The sequence below is a fragment of the Rattus norvegicus genome, chromosome 5 (assembly GCF_021556685.1).
Source record: "Rattus norvegicus strain SHRSP/BbbUtx chromosome 5, alternate assembly SHRSP_T2T, whole genome shotgun sequence".
In the NCBI taxonomy this organism is placed as follows: domain Eukaryota; kingdom Metazoa; phylum Chordata; class Mammalia; order Rodentia; family Muridae; genus Rattus; species Rattus norvegicus.
The window spans coordinates 63687852-63705854 of record NC_141538.1 but is presented as its reverse complement, the minus strand read 5'-3'; the positions used below and the strand labels follow the sequence as shown (position 1 = coordinate 63705854).

Genomic DNA, 18003 nt, shown 5'->3' with positions numbered 1-18003 from the left:
TACACATAGACAAACATGCATACACGTAACTTTAAAAAATTTCCCCTACCTCCTGTGCCTCCTACGGGCTGTGATCAAAGCCTGTGCCACCACACCTGGGCCTTTGGTCAAGTCTCTAGTTCTAGAGCTGTGTAGTTGTGTGACTGAGGAAGTATCTAATGAAATAGCATGAGATGAGGCTGAGAGGTTGGCAATTAATTTGAGGTGAGGTAATCAATACTGAAAAAAAGAATACTTGAACAGGTAAAATGCCCGAGATGTACCCGCTGATTCTCATAAGAAGACTGGCTATGCTGTACTTAGTTGAGGTCACAATAGGTATCTTCCGGGTTGAACAGAGATCATTGTATAACCACAGTCATGTCTGACAACACAGAGAAGGGCATACTTTCCCACCCAGCCTTGCCCACATCCCTGTGCAGTCAGGTCCCTGCATAGAGGCGAGTATCGTCAGAGCGCCATGCCTTTCTTCACTCTTCTCTTCTGCTACTTTCGCCCTCTGGGAGCTGTGCTCCCTTCTTTTTTTTTTTGGTTCTTTTTTTAACCCAGGGCCTTGCGCTTCCTAAGTAAGCGCTCTACCACTGAGCTAAATCCCCAGCCCCGCTGTGCTCCCTTCTTATCTAGTCACTATGGCTGCCAGAATCAAAATGACCTGCCGTGGGCTTCTCAAGGCTGTCAGAGGTATTTACCGGAAGGTTAAATCAGTATCTAAGGTTACATAAATGTAATTATGTAATTAGTACTTAGGGTTATATAATTTCACTTTAATTATGTGAGTAATAATCTTTTGTTATCTCTCTGTCTCTGTCTCTCTGTTCCTCTGGTTTTGGTTGTGGTTGTGCCATGGCGTGGGTGTGGAGGACAACCCTGAGCATCTGTCCTCACCTTTTGGTTGTTTTACTGTTGCCTATGCCAAGCCAGCTGGCCCCAACTTCCAGGACAGTTCCCTGTCACCAAGCTTGCCCCTCTAAGAAAGCCCCTCATCCTTTGGTAATTCCACGAGTCGAGCTTAGCCTTACGGAAGAGGAAAGTAATGCAAAGACATGTCGCTGTCCCATCATCCCTTTCAAGGATGCTGTGGATAGTTTGTGTCTATTTTTAATTTTTATGATTTTTTTCCCCCTGAGACAGGGTCTCACTATGTAGTCTTGGCTATCCTGGAGCAAACTCATAGAGATCCTCCTGCCTCTGCCTCCCAGGTACTAAGATTAAAAGCAAACCCAGTTTGATCGTTTTTATAAATAAGAAGTTAGTATACTGATTCTTTTGAAGTTTGCATTTTTGTTTTTTTAAGTAACTAGTATATTTTGGTGTTTTTCCACATGAGTAGTTTTCAGAAGAGCTCTAAATAGTCCATAGGGAGACATAGAATTCTGTTCAACCATTTCTTCTGTTGATACCAGTGTTTCCCTGCAACAACTGTGACAGTTTTGGGAGATGTAGAGAAAGGAGGTTGGTACTGTTAACTTTTCTGTTGATTCGGGGGTAACAACTTGGGGCTGGGAGATGATTTAGTGAGTAGGAACACTTGCTATGTAAACATGAAGGTCCAATTTCAAATCCTTGGGGAAAAAAATCTCCCATTAAAAAGCTTCATGTGTGCTGGCTCCAAGTTTAATGACAGTCCCTGTCTCATTGGGAAGAGGCGGAATGGGATAATAGGCCACATACATGGTTTACATGTACACGGGTATGAGCACTGGCACCCCAGACCCCAGAGGAACAGTTTGACCATCTGTGCTAGACAGTGCTAAATTCTTACCTCATGCAAACTTGGTTAACAACCTGTGTTACAGGCAACATACCTTTTGTAGGTATGTTGTATTATATGTACCATGCATGTGTTACTACCCTTTTCATTTGTTTAATCTGAACTCTCTGGAGTGCTCTATGACTTCCATATAAGCTGACGATATTACTGTAGTTTTCCAGTGAGAGAGGCATAGGATGTATAGAGTTTTCCTATGATTACACAGCACTCCCTAGCCTGCAGTTCGGTAGGACTCCCAAGAGTGGGCTTTACTCCAAGAACAACTGAAAATACTTCTGTGTTTTGCTGGGATTGTAACATGATACAGTGATTTTGAAAAAAGTTAGATAGTTCCTCATAAGGTTGGCGAGAGGTGCCATATGACCTTTTTTTACTGTGACGACATGAAGAAAAACATTTTGATGAGGAGAGCTGTATCAACTGGACACTACCAGTAGGTCAAGAAAGATCAGTGTTCAGAATTAACTGACCATTAGGTTTTACACTCAGCAGTCTCTAGGAACATGACGGATAATGTCTTTTGATCGCTAAATGGGATTTTGTGCCCTTGACTCCTTTGATAATTATGTGAAACATGTAGACTCCTCTGTAGAATATTCTTTTTAAAATTAGTGTTTAGGGACTTGGAAGATTGCTGAGAGGGTTAAGAATGCTTGCCCTATAGGTATGAGTGCCTATGTTTGAATCCTTAGCACCTATATAAAGAATCAGGTATGGCTTCATGGGTCTGTAACCCCAGCATGGTGCGGCAGAGGTAAATGGCTCCTGAGATTTTTGTGGCAGCCAGAGTAGCAGAAATTGACTTCTGGTTCAACAACAGACCCAGATTTAAGGCAATAATGTGGGGGGTGATAGAGGAAGATGCCTGGAATCCTGCTGTGGCCTCCACATGGTGCATGCTTTCGCCAAATAGTAGAGTGTGTGTGTGTGTGTGTGTGTGTGTATGTGTGTATGTGTGTGTGTGTGTGTGTGTGTGTGTTTCGTTGCCCATACCAGTGTTTGGAGGCCAGAGAGCGATGTTGGGTATCTTCTTAATTATTCTCTACCCACTTCATTTTTTGAGACAGAGTCTTTGCCCAGGAGCTCAGCATTTCTGCTACCCAGACTCCCAGAGTCCATCAGTTTCTGTTACTCAGTGCTAGGGTCGTGGATGTGTGTTACTTTGCATGCTTTTATGTGGATGCTGGATCTGAACTCGGATCTTTGTTTGTGTACCGAGATCTTTACCCAGATATTTACCCACTGAGCCTTCTCCCGGCCCTCATGGACTATTCATCCATCAGCAATGAGTTAGTATTTTTTTTAAAGATTTATTCATTTATTATATATAAGTACACTGTAACTGTCTTCAGACACACCAGAAGAGGGCATCGGAGCTCTTTACAGATGGTTGTGAGCCACCATGTGGTTGCCGGGAATTGAACTCAGGACCTCTGGAAGAGTAGTCGGGTGCTCTTAACCGCTGAGCCATCTCTCTAGCCCTAGTATTTTTGACATGTCCAGATTTGTTTTTACTTATTTTGCATGTAAATGTCTATTTGCTTGCTCGTTTTTTTTCAGTGCTGTGGATCCAAAACATGGCCTCACACATGCTAGGCAAATACTTTAACACTTAGCTATAGCCTCAGCCCTAATTTCATTTCATTTTACAGAGATAGGGTCTTACTAACTTGGCCAGGGTGGCCACAAGCTTCTGGGCTCGAGTGATCCTCTTCCTCAACATTTGGAGTAGTTAGGACCATAGGCATGTATGTATTCCCATATCCGACTTGTTTGTTCATTCTTGTTTATATTAATATTGTAAGCTATGTAGCCCAGGCTGGCCTTTAACTTTGTGTCAGTGTGTATGTTTATGATTGTAGGCATGGATGTCTATGGAGTTCATAGTACAATCTCAGGTTCAGTCCTTGCCTGCCACCTTTAAATAGGCTCTTTCTTTTTCCTCCTGATACATCAGGCCAGCTAGCCTAGGAGCTTCTGGGAGTGCTGGGATTACAGATGCTAGTGTTCCATATCTGGTTTTATGTGGGTGCTGGGGATTTTAATTCAGCTCCTCATGCCTGAGTGACTTTTGCCTACAGTCCCACCTGCCCAGCCCCACCTCTAACTTCCATACTCCTGTCTTACCCTCCTGACTACTACAGTTCAGATGCTGCCTGGGCCTGGTTCCATATACCTTACTATTCTCCTTTAGAGGAGATGTCTTAGGTCACTGGTACGGGGTTTTCATTTTCTCCAGGACTGGTGGAGCCAGGGTTGCATTATGGCCCCAACCACAGTCAATACACAGTGCTCCACAAGGAGCTTCCAGCCACATTCGATCTTTCTGCTGGGTGACTAATGGGAACAAATAGGTCAAGTACATGAGCTTCATGTGAGAGTGAACTGTTGTCTGTTTGATTTTCTTTTGAAAAGACTTGGCGTGTATTCCTGTCAGTTCTTACAGTTCCCTTTGCCAGCCCAACAGTCTCCAACATGCTGTGTTAATACGAAGCTAGTTATAGGAATATGACTTAATAGCATCTATCTACATTTATTTATCTGGTGTGTGGGGGTGTGTGAGGGTGTTGGTGCATGTGGGGTCAGAGGATAGCTTGCTGGAGTCCTTCCTCTCCTTCCATTGTGTGGGTGCCTGACTCAAGATTTTCAGACAGCAAGTATCTTTACTACTGAACTACCTCACCAGCCCAATTTTACTTATTTTTATTCTTACAAGTAAGATTGTTTTCTTATTTTATTTTACTTTTGAGGTAGCATCTCACTGTGTAGTCTGGCTGCCCTGGAGCTTAATGTATAGACCATGTTGGTCTTGAAGTCAAGGAGCTCTGTCTGATTCTGTCTCAGAAGTACTGGGATTAAAGGTGTAAGCCACCACACCCAACTGTTTTATACAATGCTGTCTTCTAAATGTATAACCAATAGCATATAAAACAAGTGGAGTGATTGCTGCACTGTGTAGATTAGGAAGCTCTTGTGCATCTGAAAAGTTAGCGGGTAAATCTGTTAAGGTATTTTTGCTTTTTGTAGTTTAAAAGTACTTTTTAAAAATAATTTTGTCGGGGCTGGGGATTTAGCTCAGTGGTAGAGCGCTTACCTAGGAAGCGCAAGGCCCTGGGTTCGGTCCCCAGCTCCGAAAAAAAGAACCAAAAAAAAAAAATAATAATTTTGTCTCGGGGTTGGGGATTTAGCTCAGTGGCCCTGGGTTCGGTCCCCAGCTCCGAAAAAAAAAGAAAAAAAAATTGTCTCTCATGTTAATTCGTGTGTGTATGGGGGTGATGTTGGGCATGTGTCTGAAAGCAAGAGAAGAGCGCCTGGGTGTCTGTCTTTACCTTTCCTCCTGGTTTGAGACAGCGTCTCTCTACCTTTATAAGCCAGGCTAGCTGACCCACAAGCTTCTGGAGATTCTTCTCTCTGCCCCTCTCCTCGAAGTGCCACAGTGGAATGAATCCCAGATACCTGTGCTGCTACTCTGCCCAGCTTCTACGTATGTTCTGGGAATTCAGGCTTGTACAACAAGCATGCTACCTACTGAGCATTCTTGCCTCTCACAGTTTGAGTTTGTAGAAATTATTTTTTAATAAATGAACAAGATGACTATATAACGAAGAAATGTAGTTTTCAAAAGTCTAGGGACAGTCTAGCTAGGATACAGCTCGGTGACAGAAGACTTGCCTGTATGCGTTAGGCCCTTGGTTCAGTCCCCAGCACTGGGACGAATACCAAAGCAGGATCTTCCACCAGGAGGATTAGGGGAGGCAAGCTCAGAGTTGTGGCTGCCTAGTATTTACTGTATTTCTCTCCTAATACAATTTATTACTTAGGTAAATTTCTGTCAGAAAAATAGTTGGCAAGTATAGTTGGCATGCCTTCTGGGTCTGCTTAATGGTTTTTCCGAAAGTCATATTCCTAAAGTTAAGGAAAATGGCTTTTGTTATTCTTTAGTCAATGAGAGAATATGTGCCAACCCCTCCTTTTGAGGCAGGGTCCTCATATAGCGTAATCTGGCCTTGAACTCCTAATCTTGCCCCTACTTCCTAAGTGCTAGGGCTATAGGCATGTACTACCATAGTCACTTTATATAAGCCTATTTTTTATTTATGGCTTTGTGTTTATACCAGCTATAGTGGAGCACACCCCCACACCCATGCACATGTATGCATGTGCGATGTGCGTGCACACACCCACACCCACACACCCACACACACTATACCCCCCAACTCCCAGAATTCCATGTTTAGACAAGATTGAACTCATACTTGTGGTAATCTTCTTGCCTTTACATTTTTTTTCTTCTTTGGGATTATATATTAAAACCAACAACAAAAACTCTACAGTTTCTCCCTAAAATTTGTTTCTTTTTTCCTCTTTCCTTTTCCCTTCCCCCTCCTCCCCCCTTAGATAGAGTCTCACCAGGAGCTATTAATGCTGGGATTAAAGGCTGTGCCACCACATCTGGCTTTATTTTTATTTTAATTATATGGAACTTTTAATTATCATTTTGTGTGTGGTGTGAAATAGGAACCAAACACTGTAGGAAAACTCAGGTGATTAGAACTTGCATAATGGTACACGCCTATAGTCAGCTCAGTCTGGAGGCAGAGAGGGTGAGCTTTGGAATCACACAGAGAAAGACTGTCCCAAATAAACCCCACAGCAATGATTTGTTCCATTTATGTTGTGTTTAAAGTAATAAAAATATTTGATGTCTTTATGGTTTGGTTTGGTTTTGAGACAGGACCTGATGAGATAACTCAGCTGGTCTGGAACCCACTCTGTAGACCAAACTGGCCTCAAATGCACAGAGCTGTCTGCCTCTGCCTCTGTTGCTGGGATTAAAGGTGTCTGCCACCATGCCTAACAATACTTGCAGTCTTATTCGATGTAGATTTTTAAAAGGAACTTACTGTCTCAAAGACAGTCCTTTGTCTTTGAACTCTTGATCTTCCTGCTTCAGCCTCCAAAGTGCATGCACCATCAAACCCGGGTGAACTGTATTTTATGTTGAATTTATAGGGTCAGCCTCAGAGTATGTGTACCCTGAGCAGGAATGGAATTATTCTTTGTTAGTGAGACCTTGCCTTCCTGGAGGATGTGTTTACTTAGGGGGTCTTACTTGGAAAGTAGGCTATTTGCTGTGCCTCAGAGAGGTGAGTCAGGTCTGAATAACCAGCCTTCAGTTTCAAATGTGCCCTTGCACTGTTTGCTGCTGGCTGTGAATCTGTCTGTTTTTCGTGTGTGGAGAGGTCCGATTAGGACCCACAGATTGCCTGACAGCCTGAGCTGTCCCTAGGTGTCACACGTTAGAAGGAGAACCAGTTCCTGTAGATTGTTTTCTGACCCCCATGCATGCGTGTGCGTGCACATGTAACTTTTGAAAATCCACAAATAATCTTGCTACTGCTTCAGGAGCGTGTCTGAGGATTAGATGGGAGAATGGACGTTACGTGAGTCTCTTTAATTGTGGAAGCGGTTTGCTGCAAGGGATTACTGCTGCTTAACTCTCCTTCCTTTTTCTCGTAGGTAGTGTTGGTGCTTCTTTTCAGTGCCAGTCCATCCATCACGACCACATTTGTCATGATGACAGTGACAAGGTGAGGTCCTTGTTGATGTCTGCCACCGTGAAAATGCATGCCACCCTTACTGTACTGCTGGAATCACCTGTGTAACTCTGGACCAAGCCACTGGGTGACTTGAGGGTATAATGTTGATGTGCATAATACAAGGCAGGGTGTCTTAACTGGTTTCTGTTGGACTGCTCCAGAAACCTGCAGCTCAGGCTCAGAAGAGGTGACCTAGGCTTCTGCCTAAGTCCCCGTTTGTATCTCTGTCCTTCCTCTTTCTCTGCACAGTCTGGACGTAAGACTTATCTTTACATATGAACATGTGTTCTCTCAGCAGTCAAGCAATTCATGTGTTTCTAGTTGGGAATAACCCCGACGCTCCATATATTTGTTTCACTCTTACGGTTTGGTTATTGTACTGTCATCATTTTCTTTTTATAAATGTGATGGAGTGTGTGTGTGTGTATACACGTGTGTACATGTGTACATGTACATGTACTTTGGGCCTGAGTTGTTTCTATTTTTTTAAGATTTATTATATATATATATGTATATGTGTGTGTGTGTGTGTGTGTGTGTGTGTGTGTGTGTGTGTGTGTGTGTGTGTATAGTAGCTGTCCTCAGACACACCAGAAGAGGGCATCAGATTCCATTACAGATGGTTGTGAGCCACCATATGGTTGCTGGGATTTGAACTCAGGACCTCTGGAAGAGCAGTCAGTGTTCTTAATCCACTGAGCCCTCTCTCCAGTCCAGTTGTTTCATTCTTAAATCGTGTCCAAATTAATGGTGGATTTGTTTCGTTGTGGGTTGGTTTTTGTTTTCGTTTTAGGCACCGTCTCACTATGCAGCCATAGCATGGAACTTGCTGTATAAGACCAGGCGTGGCCTTGAACTCAGACACCAGCCGGCCCCTGCTTCCCAAATTCTAAGGTTAAAAGAGTGAGCCACCATGCCTGGCCATTGTGTTGTTTTTGCTTGTGTTCTTTTCATCTCTAACAAAACCTGCTTTTAGCTTGGCATGGTAGTTCTCTGTAATCCTAGTGTTTAGGAGGTAGCAACAGGAGGACTCAAGGGCTTCTCTACTACTTCATAGCAAGTTTTAATCAATCTGGGCTGTGTAAGACCTTTTTAATATCAAAAATAAAGGGGGAAAACCTGAGAAACTTGCCTTGGGGTTCTTTCTAGTGTTCCCTTCCAGTAGATTCCCTAGGTCTGGATGTGTTTTGAATATGTGGCTCTGATCTGGATGAAATTAAACTTAGTTTTTCACTCCTTCCATGAATGACAGCTGTCAGATCAACCCATGCCTTCTTTTTCCTTACTTTGATCAAGAACCTCTCTTCTGTTGGAGATGAGAAGTTAGTTCATCGCTGAGACTTTCCAAACGTTGCATTGTAATTGTTCTGTCTGTTGGCCTTGTAGCTTTCCAGAGTCTTTTCATGTTAGAGTCACCCAGAGGCATGGGCTTCATTTTTAATTTTCATAGGGAGAACATGGAAAGCGACTTCCTAAGATCTAATATGCCACAGTTTAGAAACAAGCGTGTGAAAATGAGGCAGATGGATGCCGAAGATGCAACATCACATTGTCAGCAATCGCAGGGAGCTGCTTGAGGTTCCGTTTCTGCTCCTGCCTCGCCTGGTTTACAGAAACCAGGATGAGTTGCCTGGCCATAGAGTCTGGGGATGAGATTCTTTCTCACTTATTTTCCATCTCCCTCAAAGGAGTTCTCATTTTTCAATTCTTAATGACTTTTTTTTTTTGTGCTTTAAACAATTAGAACACCCCCTACCATATAGGGAGGGGAGGATAGAATTATGTTTCGTCAGCATACCAAAGGGCATCTGGACTGTTATCCCATATTCCCTGCCTGCTGTGTGTACACTGTTTCTCAGAGCAGAATGAGAGGATTTTCTTTCTTTCTTTTTTTATTAGATTTTTTTTATTTACATTTCACAAGTTATTCCCTTTCCCGGTTTCCCGTCCATAAGCCCCCATTCCCTTCCCCTCCCCTTCTTCTATAAGGGTGTTCCAATCCTACCCCCGCAAAAGAATTTTCTTGACTATGCACTTGTAACTTATTCTATTGAGTTGAACCAGCAAATAGTATTTGATTGTAGCTATGTGTCTACCAATAGGGAATATATCAGGATGCAAGATGGATACAATTTCCTGTTTTTTCATGATTTTACAGTATAACTAGGCAAAACAGGTAAACAAATATAAATGTCAATTATATAGTGTGTTAGAGTAAGATATAGTAATAACTAGATAAGAGAAAAGGCAGGACTAAATGTCATGACACAGCCTTTAATCCCAGCATTAGGAGGTATAGACAGGCAGGTTCCAGGCCAGCCTGGTTAACATAGCAAGTTTCAGGCCAGCCAGGGCTACATAGTGGGATCCTGTTTCAATTAAAAAACATTGATTATGGTGAGTGGAGTGGGGTCCATCAGAGGTGGAGGATACAGATGGTAGCTTTTACTATTTTATTTTGGTATTGCATTATTCTCATCTTTCAATTCACTTTTATTGGGGGAAGTGTGTGGAGGTCAGGACAGCTCTGGGGAGTTGGTGCTCTTCTACCTTTCATGAGGTGCAGGGCTCAGGCTTGGCTGGCAAGTGCCCTTAGCTCCTGCCATCTGCTGGCCTTGTTTGGCCTCATCTTTTCTCATTCCATCTCATCCAGCTGCTCTCACCTTACATGTTTGAGGAGACAGGGACTCAGACCCCACTGTTATATGACAAAACTGCCTGGGGAGATGAAACACACATCTGCGTACTCACCCCAGATGGGGAACCCACGGCAGACAGAAGCAATAGCAATGGTTTGTAATGTTTGGAGAGTCTCTGGGACAACCTTGCCCAGAACTCAAGAGGGCTTCTCATGCCTCAGGGTTGGGGTTTTATTAAGTGGTTTTTGCTCTTAGAGGGAGCATCGTCAGCCTAGATGAGAACATTTCACTTAAATTACATATGTATATTTATACAAACTGTATATTATAGCTTTTTAAGGTTAATAGTATGAGTCTTTATGACTTTTTAAAACATCCTTACTGCTATTTTATCCCCCCCCCCCCATCTTCCTTTGCCCTCTCTCATTAGGCCCCCTTTATTTTTCCATTTCCCTGATCAGATAGATTACTTGTACCTTGCTATGCCCCTGTCTGTTGCTCCACTCACACCTTCCTGGGCAGTGGTCTCCTCTCACTTCCCGGGTTTCTGCAGTTGTCCCGGATGTGTTCTCACAGCTGATGATGTGGAGCTAGGAGTCTCAGATGAAAGACCATTCAGTGTTCATTGTTCTGGGTCTGGCTCGCCTCCCTCAGTGTCAGCTTTTCCAGTCCTGTCCATTTCCCTGCAGAGTCAGAGGAATGGCCCCAGTGTGTGTGCACATTTTCTTACCTGTCTGTGGACTGAAGAACTTCGGGTGGTTCCCATTTCCGAGCTGTTGTGAGCAGAGCAGCAGTGGCATGGCTGAGCAGTGTCTCACAGTTGAATGTTGAGTCCCTGACGTTGTCAAGGAGTGGTTAGCTGGTATAGTCTGTCACGCAGCACATTTATTTTGACTCTATGAGAGCTCTCCACCCTGACTTCCAGGGCAGCTGAGGAGTTTGTGCATGGGGTCCCTCCTTCTCCCACACTCCCTCTCAGTGTCACTTGTTGTCTTTGCCATTCAGAGTCTGGTGAGATGAAGTCTTAGAGTTGTTCCCACTTACTTGCATTTTCCTAATTGCAAATTGGGAAATTTTTGAGATATTTCTTAGCTATTTTTTTCTTACTTTGTGAACACCTTGTTCTCAAAAGTACTTAAATGTAGCTATTCTTATGTTTATTCAAAACAGTATGATGTGTGAACTCATTAAATGAACTGGTTTATATATTCCATTTTAGCTACCAATAGCTTGAATTTTTCCCATTTTCTTCTCTCCCCTTGTCACTCTCCACCCCCTTTGAAAGACAGATAGACTAAGTGAACTTAGTGCGTGGTGGACAGCTGTGAGCCTGTCTCCCATGCAGCTCAGTTTTCTCATTGCTGTGTGTTCAGTTCCTTACTGGGCTTTGTCAGCTTCTGCCACTTCCATTTTTCAAAAAGCTTTATTTGTCTAACACATTAGAAAACAGGTCTGTGGAACCAATTGTTCCGGTGCCAGGTTCGTTCTGGTGCCAGGTTTGCAGTGGTTTGGCAGAAGAGTGTGTGTGTGTGTGTGTGTGTGTGTGTGTGTGTGTGTGTGTGTGTCTGTCTGTCTGTCTGTATGTATGTATGTATGTATGTATGTATGTATGTGTCTGTCTGTCTAATCTGTCTATCTGCCTGTCTGTCTGTCTGTAATAAGGACTCTTGAGCTAGGACAGTAATAGATTTGTAGGGTTTAGTATTTCCTTAGTCATCAGGATCCATACTTACCATCCCTTCTGGGAGCCAAGGGCTTGTGTCCTGCTGTGCTGTCATTTCCCCCTCCACAGGTCTTCAATCTTCCCATGAGGCACCAACATAGAACTGCCTTAAAGACTGCCCATATTTTGTACCCAAAGCTTAGAGTTGCACCCACTTCCCTTCACTCTCACCTGTGGTACTTCACCTTATTCTCCAGGGAGATTCCTTGGTCTGACCAGTGCAAATCCCACACACTCCAGAGTCCACTCTGAGCACCACTCACTGAGTCCTGACTGGGGTGGCCAAAAAATGACGAAGGGACACACACACACACACACACACACACACACACACACACACACACACACAGAGAGAGAGAGAGAGACAGAGACAGAGACAGAGACAGAGACAGAGACAGAGACAGAGACAGATCTGGTTGGCACTGCGTGAGCATGTAAGACACCAGTTAATGCTCTAACAACCAGGGACTTTAGTACAACATGGGAGGGTTAGCTAACCTCAGTTGGAGGCCACTGCAGTCTCAGGTTTCGGTCATCGGTCATCGATGGGGAGGAGGCTGCAGCTGATGCTTTCCACTCACTGGTGGGTCATTCCTAAATACACGCACTTGGACCAGAGGAAGCCTTTGCCATCCCCTGAGCCTCAGCTGGGGAGACTGCCATTCCCATGGTTCTGAGGCTTTGGAGTCCTCGATGTGGCACACACACTAGCATTCCATCTGGATTCACTCAGAATGTCATCATTCCTCCTTACACACTCACCCAGGACTCTCTCCTCTCTCTGCATCATCTTGGCAGGTAGCAGTTTTGTTGCTAATTAATACAGCTTAGGAATGCCTTTATTAAGGCAGTCACAGGTTGGTAGTGAGAAAAACTACCTGTGTTGGATAGTATCTGAGGTTCTCGCTAGGTGTAGCAGTTCTAAATGGAGGGCAGGCAGGAGCTGAGGGTACCTGGGCTGTCAACCCACTAACAGTCAGGAGAGTGCTAGCTAAGGAACCATTTCAACAACCCCCAAAATTGTATGAAGGCAGCCTCTTAGGGACATGTGTGTTGTTCATGAATCTTGAAGTCCCTTGATTATATAAAGTTTCATTAGCTTAAAAATCAATTTGAAAAATTGAAGCAGTGTTTATCCATTTTAAAAAGCAGTTAGGAGTAGGGTAGATACCTTGTCTGAAGTGATTAGACTGGAAATGATTCAGATTTTAGAATATTTCACAGACTTCCTTCTCGGACATAGTTAATCTACATGTTGTTTACCTTGTATTTAGAGTGTGTACGTCTGCATGTGTGGGTGTGCACCAGGCATCTTTACCAATTAAGCAAGTTTGTTGCCAGCCCCTCTGAAATTTTTGAGTACGTCAATGGCTCGATAGGGGAAAGTAAGTACTTCTGAGAAACTGAGCTGGAATTCCAAGAACTGGTATAAAATGGCTACTATGGTGGTGCATATCTGTATCCCTGCCACAGCTGAATCCAGCATCCCCATGGGAGGATCCATACCACATGAGATGACGTGGCAGGAAAGAGAACCCCCCACCCCCTCAGAGCAAAGTAAACTGAGACCCAAATCCCCAGGGTTCTCAGGGTTCTGCATGTGTTCCTCAACCCTAGCCCCTCATATGCACCCACTTACACACATACACACACTCACTCATACACAGAGCCCAATCACTCAGACCCACACACAGTGACTCACACACACTCATGCACACACGCATCCAAGTCACTCACATACTCACCTACTTACACACGCACGCACACACACAGCCCAATCACTCACACTGACCCAGACACACTCATCCCTAAAGTTTTGGTTCTTTTTTTTTTTTTTTTTTTTTCTCGGAGCTGGGGACTGAACCCAGGGCCTTGTGCTTCCTAGGTAAGCGCTCTACCACTGAGCTAAATCCCCAGCCCCACCCAAAGTTTTTTAAAAGTGATTTATTTAGATTTTTAGTATAGAGCTGCTAAATAAAAATTGTAGAAATAAAATGTGTAATTTTAAGTCAAAAGAGGAAAGCAGACGGTGCCAGAAAGCCTCACTCATCCGTGAGACTTTAAGTAACGTCTAAAGTGTGGGATATGAATGAAGGCAAACAAGTAGAATGACAGTGCAGAGCTGGCTGTTATAGAAGATGTGAGCCCAGGGTGGTTTATTAGGTAGTAGACTTTGTTAAAGAGCAGATTCTCAGCCCTGTGTTTTCTACAAGAAATAGACATACAACAAAATGGCACAAAAATTGATCATTCCAGATAAGCAAGGAGAAGGCATGTGTGCCGGGTGTGATGCCCTGCACTCGGGAAGCTAAGGCAGGGGACTGGGGACTGCGAGGACAGCCTGTGCTGCATGAGCCTGTGGCTCGGGACGATAAGCTAAGATAGCATGTGGGTGTGAGCACAAAGAACGTGAAAGGCCCCTTTTTTGGACAGAATCTCATGTGACTTCGGTTGGTGGTCAATTTCTTAGAATTCTCCCTCAGCCTCTCAAGTGTAAGAATTAAAGAGTGTCTCATGCTACCCAAATAAAGGCGACATTTTTAGTAGGATTAATATAAATTATTAATCTGTACAAAAGCATAGTTAATGTAGGACCATGAACCAAAATATATTTGATATTAGGGCACATATTTTCTGTTAATGGTTAGTGGCTCATAACTAACCCCCCAAGGCATGTCATAGAAAATTCTAATTTTGTTTCTGCCTTCGAGCTGGCCATAAAGGAAATTTTTGACCTACTTTATGTGATACAAGGGCCTTCATTCTCCAAAACCACGAGGAAGGGCATGCGTAAGAATTTGGAGAAAGTTTTCAACCAGCAGTAGCTCTTCAGTATACCTCACTGACTACGGCATTGCTGCTGTACAAGTTAAGACTACCCGAGATCTGAGCAACCAGGCCGAGACTTAATAACGTTAGGGAATGGTCGCCCATGCTTTTGTCATTCTCCCACAGTGATATCCCTGAGAGAAACCAGTGGCCAGGCTTGGAGTACTTCCAAATAGAACACTTTTGTAGAGCATTCACCCAGAGGGTAGGGAAGCTCTGTGTCCCTTTCCTCAGTCTCAGCCTGTCATCTCTTTGTCTCTATTCTTTTTGATTCGAAGCTAAGCATGTGTTTCTCTGAGTTCTGTAATCCAGTTAAGTAAATTTATCAAACCAGGGAGTGGATCGTGGGCAACCTAGTGTATAGCTGGGTGTTCAGAAGCACAGGTCACAAATTGAGACTTGTGCCAGCATCTAATATGTGAAGTGTGCACATCATTTCTCTCAGCTTGTGACTGAGTATCTGACCTCTTACATCAAACCAGCAATAGGTTCTAGGGGGCTACCCACATGCTGTCATGTGATCACAGCATGCCTCTCTGCTAAGAAAGACCCGAAGACCTCCTCTAGACAGCTCAGATGGAGTGTTGTGTAATTTAACATGATTGCAGGAATGACATCACCTCATTTTTGCCATGTTCTTCTAGCTAGACATCAGCCACAGGTTTCCAGTGTGCTCCAGTGAGAGGGGATTCCACAAGAGCAGTGGCTCATTAGTGACCACCTCAGGAGATGCCCGTAGTTGAAGGGGGGAAATTGAGATAAAGAATTTGAGTAATACAACTCGCAAGCTGATATATTAGTACCTATAATGTTTATTTAACATGTTAAAATTTTAGCCACAACTTTATTGAGAGGTAATTCATCTGGCATAAAACATAGCGCTTTACAGTGTGTGTGTGTGTGTGTGTGTGTGTGTGTGTGTGTGTGTGTGTGTGTGTGTGTGTGTGTGTATACACATACCATGATGAAGGTCAGATGACAGCTTTCAGGTCTAAGCTATCTCCTTTTACCATGTGGGCCCAAGAATCAAACTGAAGTTGTCAGGCTTGGTGGTGAGTCCTTTATCCATGTAGTCATCCAGCTGGCCTGTTTTTTAGGATTTTCAAAAACATGTACAACTAGATCCTCACCATCTGATTTTAGAACATCCTCAAAATCTACCCCACACCTCTCACCCCCATCCATCAACAGACAAACTTGTCTTAGTTAGGGTTTTACTGCTGTGAAAAGAAACCATGACCAAGGCAACTCTTACAAAGAACAACATTTAATTGGGGCTGGCTTACAGGTTCAGAGGTTCAGTCTGCCATCATCAAGGCTGAAGCATGGCAGTATCCAGGAAGGCATTGTTCAGGAGAAGCTGAGAGTTCTGCATCTCCATCTGAAGGCTGCTAGCAGAATACTCACTTCCAGGCAGCTAGGATGAGGGTCTTATAACCCACACCCACAGTGACACACCTACTCCAGCAGAGCCATACCGTCTAATAGTGCCATTACCTGGGCCAGGCATAGACAAACCATCACAGAACCCAAATCCATGATCTGTAGCAGTCACCTATCCTTCATTTCCTTAGTTACTAACAACTGCAAGGAGATGTTTTATCTTCTGAGGTCCTATGGGTAGAACCCAGGTTTTTGTGAATACTAGGCTAATAGTCTACCTGACCCTCTTTCAGTAATACATAGATTTTATATAGTATGCAACCTTTTGTGTCTGGCTTTTCTCACTGTGCGATCCTTTCAAGGTTTACACTACAGCATAGATGAGTACTTTATGTCGTTTAATGGGTGAATAATATTTTCTTGCACAGCTAGAACACTTTATTTGCTCATCAGTTGGTAGACATTAGGATTGTTTCAATATTGTAATATGATAATGATACTGTGAACATTTGCATGTATTTGTTTCTTGGTCACATGATAGATTTTTTTTTTTTCGGAGCTGGGGACCGAACCCAGGGCCTTGCGCTTCCTAGGTAAGCGCTCTACCACTGAGCTAAATCCCCAGCCCCCACATGATAGATTTTTAATATTTTCAGGAACTAACACTTTTCCAAAGGGCTATCTATACCCTTTATATTCCCATCATGAGTGTATGAGCAGTCACATTTTCCTACTTCCATGCCACATGTTTAGAGTATCGTTTTGTTTTTTTTGCCTGTTTTTGAGACAAGGTTTTTCTGTGTAGCCTTGGCTGACCTGAAATTCATGTTTAAAACCAGGTTGTATATGTATACAAAAGAATTGTTTTAAAATAAATTTCTTTATGGTTTATTTTCACACACACACACACACACACACACACACACACACACACACCCAAGCTGACCTGAACTAAGAGATATTCTGCCACTGCCTCCCAAGTGGTGGCATTAAAGGTACATGCTACCACTGCCCAACTCAGATTATGTTTTAAGTTCTAGTCATTCTAGTGATTGAGAAGTAGCATAATTAACTTTATTGTATTGCCAGTAATGAACAATGCTGAACGTTTTCCTGCTCTTTCTGTCACTGTGGCAGAATCCCTTGACAAGACAACTCAAGGGAAAAAGGATACTTTGTTCCACAGTGGGAGTAGATCATGGTGGAGAGGTCACAGCTGCAGGAACATAACAGCTGGTCATATTGTATTCATAGTCAAGAAACAATGACAGATGAATGACTTGCTCAACTAATTTTTTACTTTTATGCAACCAAGGGAATAGTGCCACCCACAGTGGGTTGATCTTTTACCTCCATTATTCTAATAAGATAATTCCCTACAGGTATGTCCAGAAACTCATCTCTCAAGTGATTCTAAATCTTACCAAGTTGATTATTTTTCCAATAGAGATATATGTGCTTTGGTGCACATGTGGAGATCAGAGATCAGTTTTCAGGAGTTAGTTCTCTCCTTCTACAATGTGAATCCTTAGACTCAAACCCCGCTTGTCAGATTTGGCAACTTAATGTTCTGTTGGTTTTACATAATCTTTTTTGGCCTACATGGAATTTATATGAAATTTATTTGATATTTGACATCATGCAAGTGGGTTTTTATTTTTTTTAAACATGGATTCTCACCTAGTTTTACTGTAAAATAGCTGAGGTATTGGAAGTAAGATATCGATAGATATCTTAAGATTGTTGTTGGCATTTTTGTCAGTCTTTAAACTATTGTTTGTTACATGACATTTATAAGGATGTCGGGACAAGAAATTGGAAGAAATAGTCATTTAGGATTTCTCTTGCTATGATAAAACATCATAAACAAAAACAATTTGGGGAGGAAAGGATTTTGTTTTGTTATAGAGGATCTTTTTGTGTATCTAACAAGCCTCGGGAACTGAGAATTATTTCTCAGTCTGTTCTATAAATTTCTCTCTTTTAAAATTTATTCTTCTCTCATATAATCCGTCCCAGCTGTGTCCTTCTCTCCTCCTAGAAAGGATTTACCTTACA

At 43.0% G+C, this 18003-nt stretch overlaps 1 protein-coding gene across 3 annotated transcripts in view; it reads left to right on the top strand.

Moving 5' to 3' along the window:
- The window catches only part of Rnf38 (ring finger protein 38), a 108728-nt gene that overhangs the window by 39871 nt on the left and 50854 nt on the right, over positions 1 to 18003 (top strand). For all 3 annotated transcript variants that reach the window (NM_134467.2, XM_087660264.1, XM_087660262.1), the window contains 1 exon segment: positions 7292 to 7362. In NM_134467.2, coding sequence (NP_604462.2) covers positions 7292 to 7362 — 71 coding nt within the window.